Source organism: Falco peregrinus, chromosome 19 (genome assembly GCF_023634155.1).
Source record: "Falco peregrinus isolate bFalPer1 chromosome 19, bFalPer1.pri, whole genome shotgun sequence".
NCBI lineage: Eukaryota > Metazoa > Chordata > Aves > Falconiformes > Falconidae > Falco > Falco peregrinus.
In genome coordinates, this window is record NC_073740.1 from 5,002,192 (window position 1) to 5,019,385 (window position 17,194).

Genomic DNA, 17,194 nt, shown 5'->3' on the forward strand with positions numbered 1-17,194 from the left:
TGTTCTGCGCCCTTCAACCAAGCGTTCTGGATGAGCGCCCTTCAGTCACGGCAAAAATGTGAAGACGTACAGCAAAGTAAGTGAACTTGCTGATCCGTAACACGTGGGCTACCTGAGAAAAAGTCACCTTGCCACAGACGTAATACATTCCACATAAAAGTTTTTCATTTTCGCTTTAGGATAAGCACTGCAGCACGTTTCAGCGTGGCTACTGCCACCGAACACACAGTTAGCCATTCCCTCGCGACCCACTCTGGTACCTTGCAATGCTGGTGCGGTCTGAGTCTGGGTTTTGGAGAGAGCAGACAAAATACTTTCAGGAGTTATTTCAACTTTGGAGAGAATATTTGCTAATGGGTTGGAAGGAGCAGACTGAGTTCCCATGACAGGAGTCTTCAGGCCGCTAGTAAGAGCTGTTGGGCTGGTCGGGGTTCCTGGAGAAGGTCTCGAGGCGGGACTGACACCTAGGACAGAAGCACACACCACTCACGTAGGCTGCTTCGTTAAGCGAAGCTTTTTTTGGCTCAAGTTTTCCCCAGATACAACTGCAGCAGAGCTCCGAGCATGAGAAAGGAGAGGCTCAGGAAGCCAACAGTCGTGTGTCGGAAAGACCGAGCCAGATCTTTTAAGCAGTAACTCATTTGTGTTTATTTTGAGACAATTAGGGCTTTCAGAGATTACAAAACAAGACTCTGTTGTTAGCTCCGTTAACCAAACCCCCGGGGCTGGCACTCCTTCAGCACTCACCTGTGTTTTTCATGACAGAAGTTAAACTGCTAAGGATGGAGCTGATCTTTGCCAGGTCCACGTTGGCCAGGTTGGGCAATGCAAGCGCTGGCGACGGAGGGATGGGCGCCGCCGCGCTCACTGCCTTTGGAGCCGGAGGGGTTGGAGGAGTCTGGGCAGGCGTTGTCACCGTCACCGAGGTTGTGCCCACCGCAGCGGTAGACGGCACCGCTTTGGGGATGCTTTCAGTCTTGACGGGTGCTGAAGCTGGAGGAGCCTGCTTCTCCTTCCTCTCTTCCACTGCACCGAGAGGGGGAGAAGAAGACCAGACCCGTCACTCTGCCCCCCCGAGAACTACACAGGGCACAGGATTTTCAACAGGATCCTCGTCATTAGGTGTGTTAGGTCCGATTCCCACAGGGTATGTAAGAACGTATCGGATGAGCAGTTTGGGAGACGGGAAAACCCGCAGCTAGGTTGGCATTTCCCTGTTTGAGTCAGGGGCCTGGAGCGGGAGACCAAAACCCCGCGGCACCAATCCGTGACCCACCGAGGGCTCTGTGCACCCTCCGCCTCCCAAACAAGACCCCAAAGGGCTGTTTCATCCCCACAGAATTTCTACCAGACACTTTCTCTTGCTGCTCCCGCAGGACGTACCAATAATTTTAGACGTATCGTCCTCCACATCAGACAGCTCCATGTCTTCCACATCCCGATTATCCGTCACAGGCTCTGGAGATACCGTCTTGCGGCTTCCAACCACCGGAGACCGGGAGTTATCCTCCTCCCCCATGCCCTGAAAAGGGGACTCGGAGCCTGTCGGAGACGGGGCATCCATACTCGGAGAAGGAACAGGAGACTCCTCTGGATCAGGAAGTGTTGCTTTCAGCTGGTCTAGCTTTTTCTTTAGATTGCTCACTCGATTAGCGAATGTTTTATAAGCCTAAGAAAGGACGGATATCGGAGTGAGTGTCTTTTATCGGAAGAGTGCATGCGTTAATCACTTCCCTAACGAAGCAGCACACAGCCTTAGAAGACCATTTCTGATTACCTGCAGTGAGAACTCTGCGGTAGGAACTCAGCTTTTCAGTGTGACTTGCAGAGCAACGACCACAAAAAAGGGGGAAGGTAAAACCTTCCACCGACTTAAATCAATTTTCATAAACCCCATTTTCCCGCCACGTTTTCTGACAAATATGCTGCCTGTTCAGTGTTTTTTTGGAAGGGCTGGGGGGAGGGGTTGGTTGTGTTTACAATGCTTTACTGAATTCTTTCTTTGTTCATCTAGTTCGCTTATTGATCATCGTTGGCGCAGTTTCCAGAATTTCGGATTAGTTAGACTAACCGTCATTTTGCCCCCGTTTAAAAACCCAGAAGGGCTACGAAATTACAGCAACACACAAGAATTGAGCTTCTGAACCCACGGATTTTTTGTAGCGTCTTTTTTTTCTTGCCCAACACCTGAACTCCGCTCTCTTTTGACAACACTTGTACCACACTCATAACAAACTTCTTAATTTGGGAGTACAGAGATGCGTTTTCCAGCCTCCGAGATGCTTAGCGAACACAGGCAGACATCGGTCTGTGTGAGGAGGATTGAGGAAGCGCGTACTTACATTTGCTACCACCTTGACTTCCTTATACTGCGCTTCATAAAATATACCGGCGTTCTCCAGGGCTTCGGTGAGAGAGGGGCCATTTTTCACTTGCTTGTCTAAGCCATTTACAAATTCTTCCAGCTTTGAACTTGCTTCTTCAAACTCCTTGGAGAACTTCTTTCCTCCTGTTTTATCTGCAAGGAGATGAATGGAAAATCAGCTCTCGGAAGCATGCCCTTGACAGCAGCAACTGGGAAGTTCAGACAACAGAGACCGCACCGTGCTGCACACTCCCCAGATCACCCCGTCCATCCATCATTATCCATATAAAAAAAAAAAAAAAAAAAAAAAAGAAGAGGCCAAGTCACCAGCAGTCCATATTGTTTATCAACTAGTTATTAGTGATAAGTAAGTTCAAGACAAGGCAGCGTAAAATTTTACTCTTTTAAAGTAAAGTGTAAATTTTTCCTCTTTACAGGGAGAGTACTTTCATTTTGGAAGGGACAAAAATCCCGAGTTTTATTTTTCCTTCGTTACCATATTCCCAGGGCTCCTAACATCCTATCATTGGGGTTCATGACACCCACAAATTACCGCGACTGCGAATGATCATTTCCAAATCACGGATTACAAGCACAGCTAAATCTACCTGCAGTTTTACAATTAAATTTCCTGTTAATACAGCTCAACATAACCCCATTCGTTTGCCCCCAATACTTGCTATTGGACTCGTAATTGGCATTATCAAACTGCAGCCACCGGCAGCTGCCTTAACTTGAAATACTAAATCTGAAATTATTTAAGGGGCTCTGAAGACGTTAAGAACAATGTAAATTTTAGTGACACAGGAGGGCATGTTTAAATATTTCAAAAGAGGTCACTTCGGCTTTGTTTGAGCTCTGTATCTGCAGGTTTCTATGAACAGGTTCAAATTAACAAAGTTTTTAGGCTCCTGCTCGGTGGTTATTAACTGCACTGAAATTTTGGTATTTTACAGACCCAGTCTGACCAGTATTTTACAGACCCAGTTTACTTTTCTAGTTTACATTTCTAGTCTGAGGCTCAACAGAACCAAGGGGCTCCTACAACTGTATTTGTCCCCCTTAATTACGTTGGGTTTTGTATGTTATACACCGTCTTTACCTTTTAAACATTTAAGTGTCTCAGTGCTGCAGACGTCCACTCTCATAGTGGAAAGCTGTTTCTCTTTCAGTTCTATCTGGTCTTCCGAGCGCTTGTATAATAGCAATTCTTCAATAAGAGACTGTGGCTGGTGGGGGGGGAAATCAAACAAGAAAAGCATCCTCATCACATTCCACGGAAGAGAAACCCTGCTGCACAGAGCCAACAGCACAGTCCTGCTTCAGTGACAAACAACTCGCCGGTTCAAGACCATTTCCAAACGAGAGCTAACACAGAAACGAACCGTGCCAGTCTCTGGATTTTTAACCTCAAGTCAAACAGATCGGCAGATCCGGGCTCAGGCAGGGGCTGTAATTCTACAGGACTCCTGGCTGTGATGGTTTGGAGTAGGAACAGGCCTTTTTTATTTTCTTTTGTAAACTCCACCAGTGCCCGTGCATTACATTAACACACCACGCTCCTTCAGGCGATCGAATTTAGATAAATTTCTTGCCACCAACTCCTCAGCCACCTTAAAACTACCCCTTCACTGGGACAAGCTGACAAGCTCGGTCAGCACCGTCGGTGACGGCCAGCCTAAGCGCCTGGGGATTTTAAGCAGCTCCCGAGACAGCAAACTGCTTGTGCTGGCTCCGGCTGAGCCCCACAGCAACCTCCTCGGGCTGTGCTGCCATGGGGAGCTAGAAAGGTGCTGGGAACACACCAGCGTGTTGATCTACAGCTGAGCAGGGCTCACACAGCATCAAGGCTGTCTCTCCAACCTCTCCCCACCACCAGGCTGGGAGTGGGCAAGACCCTGGGAGGGGACACGGCCAGGACAGGGGACCCAAGGTGGCCAGTGGGATATTCCACACCATACAGCATCTGCTCGGATAGAAAAGCGAAGAGAATGGAGGAGGAAGGGGGGACATTCGTTATTTACTCAGTTTACCTTCCAGAACAACCGCTATGCCTGAAGCCCTGCTTCCCGGGATGTGGCTGAACATAAACTGCCTTTACCTTGACCCACAAGGCTGTGGGGTTTTCCTTCTTATTTCCCCCCCCCGCCCCCCCCGTTTTGCTGAGGAGATGAGTGATGGAGCGGCTTGGTGGGCACCCAACCCCCAGCCAAGGTCAACCCACCACACTGCCCTCCCGTATGAGGTTACCCCAAATGAAAACTGGTACAGGGGGCCTCTGCACTGCTCCGAATGTTTGCCAGCCGCCTTCCTGTCCCTAACAGCGCGCAGAAGGGGTGGCAGCCCTACCAAAACTCACAGCTGAAACGCCTAGCAGGCGTTATATGCCAAGGAACATAAAGACAGCGAACACTAGAGCTTCCCATCAAGCTTATGCTGCTGGTGGACACAAGCGACACAAAAGCTACAGCCCAAGGATGGAGGTTAGTGCAACAGAGTATTTCCACTCGCAGACTTACTCTGAATTCAGCAACAATCTTGGACTTCAAAGCAGCTTTCGGGTTTGTGGATGCTGTTGGAATAAAAAAAATAAATAAAAAAAAATTTATAAAGAACCCAAGGAACTGCAGCCCAACTAAAAGTAAGTCACCGAGATATTTTAAGACAATTCAACGAAAAGACTCGCAGGCTGTTGTCACCCATCACATTTTCCCCTCCACACAGATGTCCCTCAGTGCTCTGGCTTTCCATTAGCTAATCGGGCCACTGCCACGTGCAGCTAGATCGAGACTGAGGTTCAATAAATTATACTATCGCCTTTCAATTAATTTTTTTAACATGCTATAAAAATTTACTGTGCATGCCTTTTCCAGCTCTACCTTTGGGAAGACAAGTCCCTGCAAGGGCTGATCCAACAGCCTCATTTGATGAGTTTATACCTCTCCGTAAGGAAGGTAATATTATTTCTTAAGTGCCAGACTTCAGAGCTGACACGCAAAGCCCAGCATTTCCTTCGGACAAGGTCTCCCTTTGGTACCCACTAGGCCTAACCATGCTCTCAACCTTAAAAACCTCTTACACCTCTATTCTGGCAGGGGGAACGAATCCCTCTGTCAAGAGATTAATCCATTGGTTTCTGGACAGAACAGGAGAAACATCTGATAAGAGGCGAAACGCTAAACCCTTCATCCGTGCTGAATATAGCACATTTTTGTTTGGGAAGGCAGCTTGTGATGTTAAGGGCAGTTATAAACGCTTCCAAACTCTTTTGTTAACCTTCTGATCTCAGCACTTGTACGGGTGGGCGCATGCCGCGGCTTACACCTAACGTTCCACCATCTCGCTTTACAGACCATTCAAGGCTTTAGCGGATAATGAGATTAGGAAGATTGGCATATTATAAACGCATTTCCTGCTAGACTGCGCTGCTGGTACTGTCGGATGCCAAAGTTCATTATCTGCACTGCCAGCTTCCAGTTTTCCTTTATCCTAGCACCTAGTTTGCTGCTGAAGGCATGTTCCCGAGCACGAAGGTAGTGTCCACCTCCTGCTGCCAAAGCACACGGTTCTGTCTGTCTTCTCTCCATCTCTCAATAGTCTAACGCCAGTTTCAAAGAGGTTCCACCAGCTCTTTCCTCTACTTTCATAACCTCTTCTCATAAAGATTTTTTTTTTTTTTCTTACTTCATTCCTTTTAAAAGTGGTTCTCTAGCAACAACTCCTTGGTGCTTTACAGATTAAGTCTGTAAGGAGCTTTACAAGCCTGGAAGATGCATGCTGGCTCATGTTTTAGTCCAGGTACTTTGCCCGGTTTGGGCTAGCCTTTCTTCTGTTCCTCAAGAAGGCAATTTCTATATTAGTTCAGAGAGTTCACATTGTTTCCTTACTTTGTGATTTCTTCCACGGCTTATTCGGTTGTTTGTTCAGGGTTTCTTTCAGCTGCTTCTGAGTTTTGAAAGTGGTACCTGGAAAACATTTCATTTTTTGCAGTCTGGCATTATGGGATTCCTTTTAAGAATCTGGTTTTTGGTGCCATACGGTTGCACGGTAAAAGAGTGAACAGAAATTTGTTTTAAAATACCTAGACCAACTTCCTTAGATGAGCTGCTGGATGCCCAAGAGAACCTAAGTTTACTCAGGAATACAGCAACCTGTGGGATGGTCTTCCATTTTTAAATCAAGTTTCTGTTTGCCCTTACGCTGAGACAAGTTCAAAAATCACAGTCACGGCCAGGGTAAAAAGGAAAAACACGAGGCATCTAGAACTAAAACTGTACCGCTCGGCTCTTTAAGGGAGGCTTTCATGAAATCAGCATTCAACAGGCAAGTAATGCAAGTCGGGAAAATAGCCACAATATCTAATTTACAAGGAATCCGAAATATTGTTTTCAAGTTACAATAAAAATAAGAGATTTCAGAACGTACGCATCAACTTCACTTCTCAACATGCAATGCCCAGCTAAAGCCTTTTCGCATGCCAAAGCCCGCACACCGTGTTTCTCCTGCCATGACGACTGGCTCTCAAAACCACACGTGAGGATTTCCTGAAGCACCTTTAGCTCTCAGCGACGTACCCAAGGAAAGCCGAAACGTGGATCAATTTCCTTCGAGTATTTGAGTATCGGCTAATTTCTGGTTTTTTACCTGACTACGCATGTTCCCAGTTAACGTTCGCCGTTTCAGCTTTTAAGGAGAGTTCTTTCCTAAGTACTTGAGAACACTTCACCCTCCAGCTTTGCTTCCAGCCTCTTTCCTCCACCACAAATATTATTAGGAAAACCAGCTTATTGCTAATACAGCCTCAAAGGTAGAGCCAGGGACACAGGCACTCTACCAGGGCACCGTGTTCCCGACTTGTAGGATCACTTTTACCTTCACGTTCTCTTTACTCTCAAGCTGGAACAATTCCAGCTTACGTGAAAGGATTCAGAGCTGTTTTTAGAAAGGCACAACCCCCCCCCACTCCCACCCTGTGAAGCAGGTGGATTCAGTGCTGCTCACATACGACACCTCGCTGCTGTAAAGCCTGCGCTAGGTACAAACGCCGAGAAAACGGATACACACAATAAACTCCTCTCACTCGGCGATTCCAGACGTTTTCTTTAACCTCACGCGTTAAGTTTGTAAGGTAAGAAGTGCAAAGGGCAACTAACTTACTCAGAGCTTCTTTTAGGGCCAAAATGGTTTCCTCGGGGTACACATTCCTGTCCTCCCAGATTTTGAAGATTCTTTCGATAGATTTGGAAACGGATGGATCCCTGAAAAAGAAGAGCGTAGCGGGTTTGCTTTGCCCCCACATTGTAACTTCTTGCAATTCTAGGATAGATAATAATGTAAATAATGTAAATAATGACGTGTTTAAATCAAAACTTTAAAAGACCCTTCAGACTTGCAAAAGGTCCCAGGGAGACCGAGGCAGCAAGTCCACACTTGGAGTTAGGCAAACACACACTTCTGTATCATAACAGATGAGGACCCTTTTTGGGGTAAAACCAGGAGGTTTCAGAGCAGTACAAACGCCAATAGGATTTTCCCTGAAGCCTTTCTTCAGGGGGGAAAAGAATTTGTTACTCTTCCAAAGCAGCCTTCTAATAATTGTAACGGCTGATGCTTTAAAATTGTTGTAACCTGGGATTTGAGTGGCACGTTGCGGGGATTTCCGTCGCAGGAACCAGTGGAGGACGAGCGTTACAAGAAGCAGAGCGAGTACAGCAGTGACCCGACCCGAGCTGGCTTTGGTGCCCAGTAACTCCACGCCACACACACCTCTCCAGCTCTGGGCGACCATGCGAGCCTGAACCCTGCCAACAACCAGAAGCGACTGGCCCAGAGGACTTGAGCTCAGATTAATAAACTCTTAATTGGAAAGCGGAGCTGCCACCACCGCTGCCAGCAGGACCTGGGCGGCAGCTGGCACCACAGCACGGCTCCAAGCCCAGAGGTGAAGGGGCTGCTCTGCACCCTCAGGTGGTGGGTGCTCTGCCAGACAGAGCTGTGGAAGGAACAGCTTCACCCCTTCAACGTCAAGCCCTGCTGCGTTTGCCTTCCAGCTCAGCACCTGAAGAGCGAGCGATGCGTTTTCTGGCCAGTTTTCCTGCTTTTTAAACCATCTGGAAGGCGGCCGGTGGCTGAGACTCTGCTATGGAGCAACAGTGCCGTCCCTGGCCAGGCAAAGCTTTGCACAGGGACGGACAGAAGGATAGCGCCTGCCAGCGCAGCGAGGTGCGCGTGGAATTTGCAAAAAAAAACCCTTCCATCGGGGTCCGTAAAGGGTAAAGGCTAGTCAAGTCACACTGCCACGGTACACAAACAGCGGAACTCGGAAGCAGCAAGCTGGGAGAACTTTTATCCATTTAATCATTCCTGAATCCATGACTCCAACATCTGGAATCAAGAGCAGGCTTGGTAAAGCCTGCTGAGGCCACCAATGGAATGGGAACACGCACTTCTGGCTGTAGCTTTTCCTTCTCTTTTTTGCTTTGCTAGCTGATACTCCCAGCATTTTTTCTCCCTCCTCCTCATTGTTGGCATCTATTAATGGTATTTTCAACTTTCTCTTCTGGCAAATTACATTTAACTATAAGCTAACAAGCAGTCCAACTTAAACCTTTTCCCTGCCTCACGCCACGTTCAACAATTTGCTGCTTCAAACCGTTCCAAAGACACACAACACAAACCAGTCACATCATGTCAGCTTTGTCTTTTTACCATGTCCTGCCCCTGACAGATCATCTGGTTTGAGGAAGATTCAGAAACCAAACCAGAGGGCAGTGAGGCACCCAGCGGTAACGACAGGACGGGGCTCACCCCACCTGGCCACCTGCCAGCGCAAGATCTTTTTCTCCCACGCTACTCTCATAAATTAAAGTCTCCGACTTCCAGCAGAGCGCTAAGCCACCTTTGAAAGCGCATTACCTTGAAGTAACGCTTCAGCGATGGGTACAGCAGCACAGGAGACAGAGAGAAGTTCGCAGAAGCCAGGCAGGGTTTAGACTGGCATCTGCAATGCTTGTTCTCTTGGTGGTCGACCACAGACAGATCCCTGGAGGCCACAAAAACCTCCTCCTCCTCCTCTTCCTCCCTGTCTTGTTGTACCGCACCGTGATGCGAGTGCTCCCCCAGGTCTGCACCATTCGCCCCCAGCAGCAGCACAAGCCACCAGTGCCCACACGCAAGGGGAGGGCAGAGCTACGGGGCACGCACACAATGGTGCAAGACTTGCCCCTCACACCACTTCACATGATAATTTATACTCCAATGAGACCCCCACGCAAATTAAAAGCCAGCTCTGTGCCCGTTCTAGCACCCTCCTCATAGAGAAGCTCAAACCCACGCAGTCGCTCGAACAAAATCCTTGATTTTTTTCTGATGTTTCTAGACTTTGAGATGTTAGAAGAAAAAAAAAAAAAAAAAAAATCACATTTCTGAGACATTCAACCTTCCAAACCAGTTACTTACTTCACCAACGAAGCAGCTTCAGGAAGCACTTCTGCAAACGTATCACGAAAGACAATTGCATTTTTTCTCTTGCAGTTCTGTATGACGTCATTGGCCAAGTAAAAAAGGTTCAGACGATGAGGAAAGGCAGCTAAAGACAAAAAGAAAATTCAGATTCGTCATCAAGCAGAAGTAGTCACGTCAGCTGTGTTTTGACAACAACATTTAAGTGCCTGGTTTTAGAATTTTTTTCAGCATTTCCAGCATGTACAAGGGCCAGTCCAACAGTCAGAACTGGGGGCTGGAGATGAAATCCCATTTACAAATAATTTCCACATCTTCCCAAAACCTGCGTGTTTGGCAACCTCAAGCATCGACTCTGTCTCGAGCTTAGAAAGGACGCAAAAATCCATTGACCCTGCGCTGGATCTATCATCCCCACGCAGCGAAAGGAACCGTATTAGCTAGAAAGATCAGCATCGCCTGTGGTTAAAAGGTCAAATGCAAAATGGCACAAACTTCTGCACGGAGCAAAAACTCAACCACTCCAGAGTGTGCGTATGGTCCTCTCTCTGGAGCTCCAGCATCACCCCGCTTGGCTACTGCTTCAGTGCAGCTTCCTGTTTAATAATGTAGTGGACATTTATTCATATTTTTTAAGAACAATCATGTATAAATCTCCCTTTTTTTTAAGCTCTCACAGCTTAAAACGGTCTCGAAGATTTGCAGCTTTATTGGGGAGGTTTTACCAGTGTCCATAGCTGTCCAGAGGACACTTACTACAGACAGGGAGACACCTTCTCCACATCCCTTTAAATGCCTCCTATTAATAAACCAATGCTTATTAATGTATTTAATAAGCGCTGCTGATTCCTTGGACGCGGCTGCCTGGATGGCCCTTTCCCGACGTGCGATTTAATGCTAGCCAGGCACCAGCTTTTGTGTGGCACACAAAGGACCCCGGATCTGCGTCCCTTCTCCTCCAGGGATCGATTTCTCCAAAAACCACCTCCCTCGTCCCTGCCGAGCCGGCACTGACCTTCGCACCCAGCCCTCCCCCCGGCGGCTCTACTCCGAACGCATCCACACCAAATGTGCCTCTGAGCTTCCTATATTCGGCTCCAAATTTAATTATTTCATCAAACCTCTCCTTCAGTTGGCCAGGAACAGCACTTGTAGTGCAGTAAGCGCAGCCACATGCTAATTAGCTTCTTCACTTAATTTAACGATACAACACAAGGATTTAAATATAGGAATGGTGACAATAGATGGATTTCTTTCACATGCCCGTGGGCTCTAGCAGGCTCCCATCTTCCCCATGTTACACCCCCCCGCTGGCTGTACCCAGGCTGCATTAGCAATCAGATTTTTTAGCTACAAATCCCTTAATTCTCTATCCCGCTTCATTTTCCAATTGTCCCTACCTTGGCAGAGCCTCTTCCCACTGCTGCACCTTGCAGCTCTCCTGGTCTCTGAGTCTCCTGCTGGGAAGCTCTGAGCATGATCCCTGGTCCAGTGCCCTTGGTGGGAGCTTACCCCTTACCAACACCGCTCCTGCGCTGGCAACCTGTCGCAGAAAAACTCCAAACCACCCACCACAGCGACTCCATCTCTGGCAGCTGCGTGCTCCCCTCCTGCTCAAAGCCAGCCAGAAATAAAGCCAGGATTTTCACAGAACTCATTGGCGCCTCAGCCTGCGCCTAAGGAAAAGCCACTACACGAGTATTTTCCAGCCAACAATAAGCTCACACGCTTTTATTGGACACTAATTGTTAAATATTGCCTCCCTCTTTTCTAACATCCCTCTCCGATGCAGAGAAGAGGGGTCAGTGGCCACCGACTGACTCCTGGCAAGGAGCCCACAAAAGCAGGATGGTAGCCACAGAAATACAGGGTTAGTTCTTTTTTTGCCTACTGAATGCAATTATTACTTGTTATAAAACAGAGGATCCCTGCTCACGAACGACGCTGCATGCTCACGTCTGGGAAGCCGAGCATGAGACGCCGGTGTTTTCTGGGACTCCTCTCGACAGGAGACTCTCGTCCCTGCTCTCACACACCTGTCCTGCAGAAGGCCTCCGTCCTGGCCAAGGGATCGGCACCAAGCAAGCAGCCCTGGGTCCAGCACCCGCCTGGCAGAGGAGTCCCAGCAGGCAGCGAGCCTGCTTGAAAAGCTGATGCCAGAACATTTTGACTGCATGAGCTCTACACCGACCTGCCGATACCAAGGGCTGATTTTGCGAGTCGTTTGTTGGAAATGAAGATCTTTCACAGAAGGCAGCCTCTTTGGAGAAACAAAACTGAGGCTTGGTCTGGTTTGATTGTCAAATCTTCAACAGGTTGAAGCCTCCCTGAGCCACCACCCCCCACCCCCCCCCAGCAGCACTGATTCTTCTTGCTCACTGCTGGTACCCGCTGAGTGTCACCACAAACCCGTGCGTGAGCAAGAAGCATCGTCAGGCCCTAAACCCAGGGCAGGCACAGCACGGCAGGTCAAGGAGACAGACAGACAGCCCCCTGGACTTCCCTCATCCTCATGGCCCCAGCCCGCAGTGGCCACCGGTGTGAGCCCCAAACCAGGCATCACACAGCTGCTGCCTCCACCAGCACCGCAGACCACTTCTCACCCCTGACTTTGCTACTCGTGTATTTTCCAGCTATTTTTTTGGCTGAGGGTATGTTTCATCTTTCCCACCAGGCTACTCCAACACTGTTCTGGCAGCTGCCATGTCAAGGAGCCTCAACTCCCATGTCCCAGACTAGGCTTTTATAGCAACAAACAAAACAAGCACAAAGATTCATTAGCAGAAACTGTTATTTACAATCTTCACGCTAAACATGCTTACACAGCAGATAGGGGTTTGTTTGTCTGAGTGAGAAGCAGGGTGAGGAGCATTCTGCTCTGCCCGGAGGGCTGGAAATCCAGCCGGAGCAGAGCTGCACTCCCCTGGCTTCCCAAAACAATTTGGAGTCAGCTTTCCCCAAAACACCAGCCTCAATAACCTATCAGGTCATCATCCCATCAAAATGGGTTTTCTGCAATTTAATTAAAGCCCAGCACTCCACTGCTAATTCACCCGCTTGTCACTGGATGCTCTTTCTATCCCGACACTTATTCACCAGCAGAGAGAGCGCTGATTCCAGATCTACGACACAATGCAAAATAGATCTTGAAGATATATAAACCTTTGATTTAAACGATTCACCGTATACACAGCATTCAGAAATCCAGAGCCAAGTTCAATACAAATGCCCAACACATGGAGCACAGCTCACACCATCACCTCTGCCACGGTTTCCACAAGGGTGAATGCAGACCTCAGCCAAGGCAGAATTAATTTTAATTTAGCTCCTCAATTTAGAGCTAATATTTATAAAACAAGATTCACCCAACTTGCACAGTAGGAAAACTCCCTGCTAGACCAATACCTAGGCTAAGGACAAGCTGCATGAAAAAAGCCGAGCACCCTTGGGTCCAAGATGCACTTTGTACAAGGGGTTCCAAACACATTATGCAACTGGCCGTATCCGATGGGTGAACGGCTTCTTAATTACTCTTGGACTGTCTTGGCTTAAACCGGAGAGGAAATACAGGCAAGAAACAGGAAATTTTATAACAGCCCATCCCAGCTTTTTGCTCGGCTCCAGGACAGCCGCCTGCTCCACTGACCGGCATCCCAGGGCAGCTGGCGCACCGTGTGTCCGATGCAACTCACACTTAAAGAGCTGCTCGTGTGGACACAGAGATGAAGAGCTCTGGGTCCACAACAAACTTCTCAGAGGTAAAGTTACGGCAGCATTACCTCACAGAAACATTCACATCGTGAAACTCTGGGCCAATAACCGCAGCTGTGACCGGCTGATGCTCAGGACAAGCTTTGACCCAGGAAGCGAGATGCTCATGCCATCCACAACTTACTTAAATAACAGCACTCAGGTTTGGGTTTGTTTTTTTTTCTCTGAAAGGACCCAATTCTTTGTCCAAGTAGCCACATACCCCTTCGGTTAAATTGGACATTTCACATCAGCTGAAACAAATATCTAACACCGAAGTGTAGAAAAATCCATCAAGATATGGGAAAATGCAGATACTAGGAAATACCCGCAGCAAAATGCAGCCGTTTCCCCCCAGAAGTGCGCATGGGGAGAGTGACTGACCACCCTCTGGGGTGGGAGCACCCACAAGACCACCAGTGCTCAGGCAAAATCCCTCCACAGCCCGAGGCAGGAGCACTGACCGCCCCACAGGCCAGCCCAACGCCTACTCCCCCTGATTTATAGAGGACAAAGAATCAAAAGGCTAATTTTTTTCCCCGCGCTTGACATTTTCTATAAACCTCCTGCAAGAAACCGCCCTCAACCCAACACTGACATCGCTGGAGAGACGCTGGGCTGGAGCTGCCCCACTCAGGGGTTTCACACTGAACAGAGATGGGCATCTAAGAGAGACAACAGCAACTCTCCCCCAGCTTGAACGCAGGTGCCTTCGTCTTCACCCGGACACAGCGCTGAGATACAGCCCTTGATCCCACCACACCAATCCTTCACAAGGAGCTCCCTGGAAAAAGCAGCTTTTATGCATTCTTAGCAGCTTTAGAGTTAAAATATTCAAAAGTTGGGAAAGGAACCCAAAAGCAAGCTGTACTCGCTGCTGTTACACTGAAGTAACACTGAAGTCTTTTGCTTAGGAGTACGAGTTGCCGCTGTGTGAGAGGCTGCAAGGTCCTTGGGGCAGAGAATGAAACGTACCATGAAGGGAAAAGCAGGAGAAAAAAACCAAAAAAACCCACGAAGTGGGAAGTAACCAAATAATCAGAGGTCAGGGCACAGCAGTATCACAACTGCTGCCCAGGGCTGCTTTAGCTGGTACCTCAGAGAAGATGCTTAAGAAGAAACTGGGACAAACACGAGGGGTGTTGAGGGGAGATCCTCACGAGGGCTGGGCAAGGAAAGCCCTGAAAGCTCTTGTGCCAAAATAAAACAAAAAGTCCAGGCTGGTACCAGGGGCTGAGGAGCAGGAGCAGGGTGCCCCGCAGGGAGCAGCTCCTGCAGGGCAGGAATGGAGCATCAGGGGCCCCGCAAGCGGGAACGAACACGTTACTTTTGATGAGCTTGGGAAGGAGGGAAGGAGTCATGGAAGACTGCAAGGAAGAAGGAAGGGGCAGTGCCAAAGCAGCATCTCTGGAAGCTCAGCTGCCTTGGCCAGGAGCTGAAAGATGAATGTCAGCCACGGAAAAGCGGCAGGAGTCCAGGGAAGAGTCTCAGCTCCACAGGCCAGCGGGAGGGGAGCTGCAGGACGACAAACATGGGGGAGTCACGCTGGCACAAAGGCTCAAGCAGCCAGGCACAGCGAGGACCTGCCCCGAGGTACAGGCAGGGAACGAGGAGCTGCGTCGCGTTGAGCCTGACCTACAGCAAAAACGTTCACCAAAATCCTAGAGAGGAGCCCAAACAGCAGCTGTGACAAGAGACGCCAAGTCCCGAGGAGTCTGTATGTCCCAAGGAGAGACAGGAGATGGATTTTGTTCAGAGGGGGTGTGCTCGGAGCGAGAGAGAGAGAAGAGGACCGAGGATGGTCCCACAGGACCCCCGTGGTGACAAGGGCTGTCAGAGGGATGAGGATTTCCAGGAGAGGTGGGGAACGACAGCGAGGCAGGATGGACCAAGGCCAGCTTCCCCTCACCAGCAGGTCGGTATGGACCAGAAAACAACAGACCTCAGGCTCTTACCTTGCTCTGTTTAATCACGCAGCATACGGACCAACAAAAATGCAAATCAAAATTTGGGGGAAGAGGGCCCTGCGCATTTTGCAGAAGGGCCTCAACACAGAAAACCAACTATCCCCAAACTTCACAAAATGTTTATGACAAACTGGAGTGATGCCTTGGGATAGGAACGTTATCTTTGCGTTAACGCAAAGCTTACTCCAGCTCCTGCGACAACAAGCAAAACCTTCACATAGCAGCGAGACGGCACAGATAAAGCCGCTTTATTTGGACTCATGAAAACATTAACTTTCCCACTTGCAGATCACCGCCGCATCACCTGCGGGCACTCGCCAAATCCAAGTGTTGGCACCCAACGCTTATCCGCACCCACAACAGGCCCGTGGAAGCGGGCAGTGATGGTCCCTTACCCCCACAATGCTGAAGGCATCCTTCCCACCCCAGCTCTCAAAATAACGTTTTGGAAGATCCCGGGCAAGCAGACCCAGAATTCAGGAAGCTGAAGGTGCCACCATTCAGGTGCAGACACGCGATTTGTGTTTTTCTAAGCGTGACAAGGTGATGCCAAGCAGAAACCCTGCCCAGGGGCCCCGCAGCACCGACAGGAGCGAACCCAGACGCCCAGATTTCACGGCGCTGCCTGACGCCGGGTCCGAAGCCTCTGGTACGGCCGTGTAAGCTGCCCCGCACCACCCTCCCCACTGCGGACCCCCCAGCCTGCAGCCCCCCGCACGGCCCTCACCCCGACGGGCACCGGGAGCAGCAGGCCGAGGCTCCAGGGGGGCGGGCGACCACCCCCCCAGCGCAAGGGGCGGCCCCTCCAGCCGCACAGCCCACGGGCCCCCCTCCGGGGAGGTGGGCGACCCCCCGCCGCACAACCCCCGGGCCCGGCCACCCCCCCCCCCCCCCGCCGCCGGCGCCCCGCACTCACAGCGGCGCAGCCACTTCATCCAGTGGTAGACGATGGTGCTGTGGTGCCGCTTGTTCTCCAGGCACCAGGAGGAGAGGCCCTGGATGGACTCCATCGTGTTGGTCACCGCCTGCAGCTTCCTGTCGAGCGAGGCCTCCAGCGCGCCGGCCGACGAGGAGGAGGCGGCGGCCGAGGAGGAGGAGGAGGAGGCCCGGCCGCCGCCTCCGCCGCCCGCCGCCATCTTCCCGCCCTGCTCGCCCAACCGGGCCGCACGGACGGCGGCGGCGCGGCGCTCCCCGCTCCGCTCTGGGCCCGGCGGGGCCCGGGCGGCGGCGCCTCAGGAGGCGGCGGGGCCCGCGGCGGCCGGCTGGGGAGCGCGGCGGCCCGCTGCGCCGGGCCTGAGGAGAGGCGGCGGGCGACGGCGCCGCCCCGAGGGCGATCGTGCAGCCGCGGCCCGTAAGGCCCCGTCCCGCTTAGCCCCGGGTGACGGCTGGGAGCGGCGGCGGCGGCGCGGTCACCGGCCGGCCCCCCCCGCACGCAGCGCCCGCCCCCCCGCCGCCATTTTGTGCCGGGCTCCCTCACACGGGCCGCCGCGGCGCTGCCCCCCCCCCGCCCCTCCGCGCCTGCGCCGCCGCCTCAGCGCGCACGCGCCCGCCCGCCCCGCCGCGCCTGCGCCGCGCCCCGCCCCTCTGCGCGCGCCCCCGCCGCGCAAGATGGCGGCCGCCCCCAGCTGGGAGCGCGGCCTGAGGGCTTGGT

At 50.8% G+C, this 17,194-nt stretch overlaps 1 protein-coding gene across 2 annotated transcripts; it reads right to left on the minus strand.

Annotated features, from left to right (window-relative positions):
* Nucleotides 1-6: 6 nt before the first annotated feature.
* Nucleotides 7-17,038, minus strand: RPRD2 (regulation of nuclear pre-mRNA domain containing 2). Of its 2 annotated transcripts, XM_055792299.1 has the most exons (10): nucleotides 16,460-17,037; nucleotides 9,824-9,953; nucleotides 7,523-7,623; nucleotides 6,253-6,330; nucleotides 4,885-4,937; nucleotides 3,468-3,594; nucleotides 2,343-2,518; nucleotides 1,384-1,669; nucleotides 748-1,026; nucleotides 7-464 (listed from the first exon to the last, which is right to left on the minus strand). In XM_055792299.1, exons 1-10 carry the CDS (start codon nucleotides 16,677-16,679, stop codon nucleotides 124-126), a joined length of 1,791 nt encoding a protein of 596 aa, XP_055648274.1. In that variant the 5' UTR covers nucleotides 16,680-17,037; the 3' UTR covers nucleotides 7-123. The 2 variants fall into 2 exon arrangements, with proteins under 2 accessions (XP_055648274.1, XP_055648275.1); XM_055792300.1 differs by lacking the exon at nucleotides 6,253-6,330 and having other exon boundaries at nucleotides 16,460-17,038.
* Between the last annotated feature and the right edge of the window lie 156 nt (nucleotides 17,039-17,194).

Coding starts and splice junctions, on each gene's coding strand:
- RPRD2 (XM_055792299.1), bottom strand. CDS start 16,679: ATGGCGGCGGGCGGCGGAGGCGGCGGCCGGGCCTCCTCCTCCTCCTCC. Junction 9,954..16,459: donor GATGAAGTGGCTGCGCCGCT/GTGAGTGCGGGG, acceptor TTTTGTCTTTAG/CTGCCTTTCCTCATCGTCTG. Junction 7,624..9,823: donor GAAGCTGCTTCGTTGGTGAA/GTAAGTAACTGG, acceptor CTTCTTTTTCAG/GGATCCATCCGTTTCCAAAT.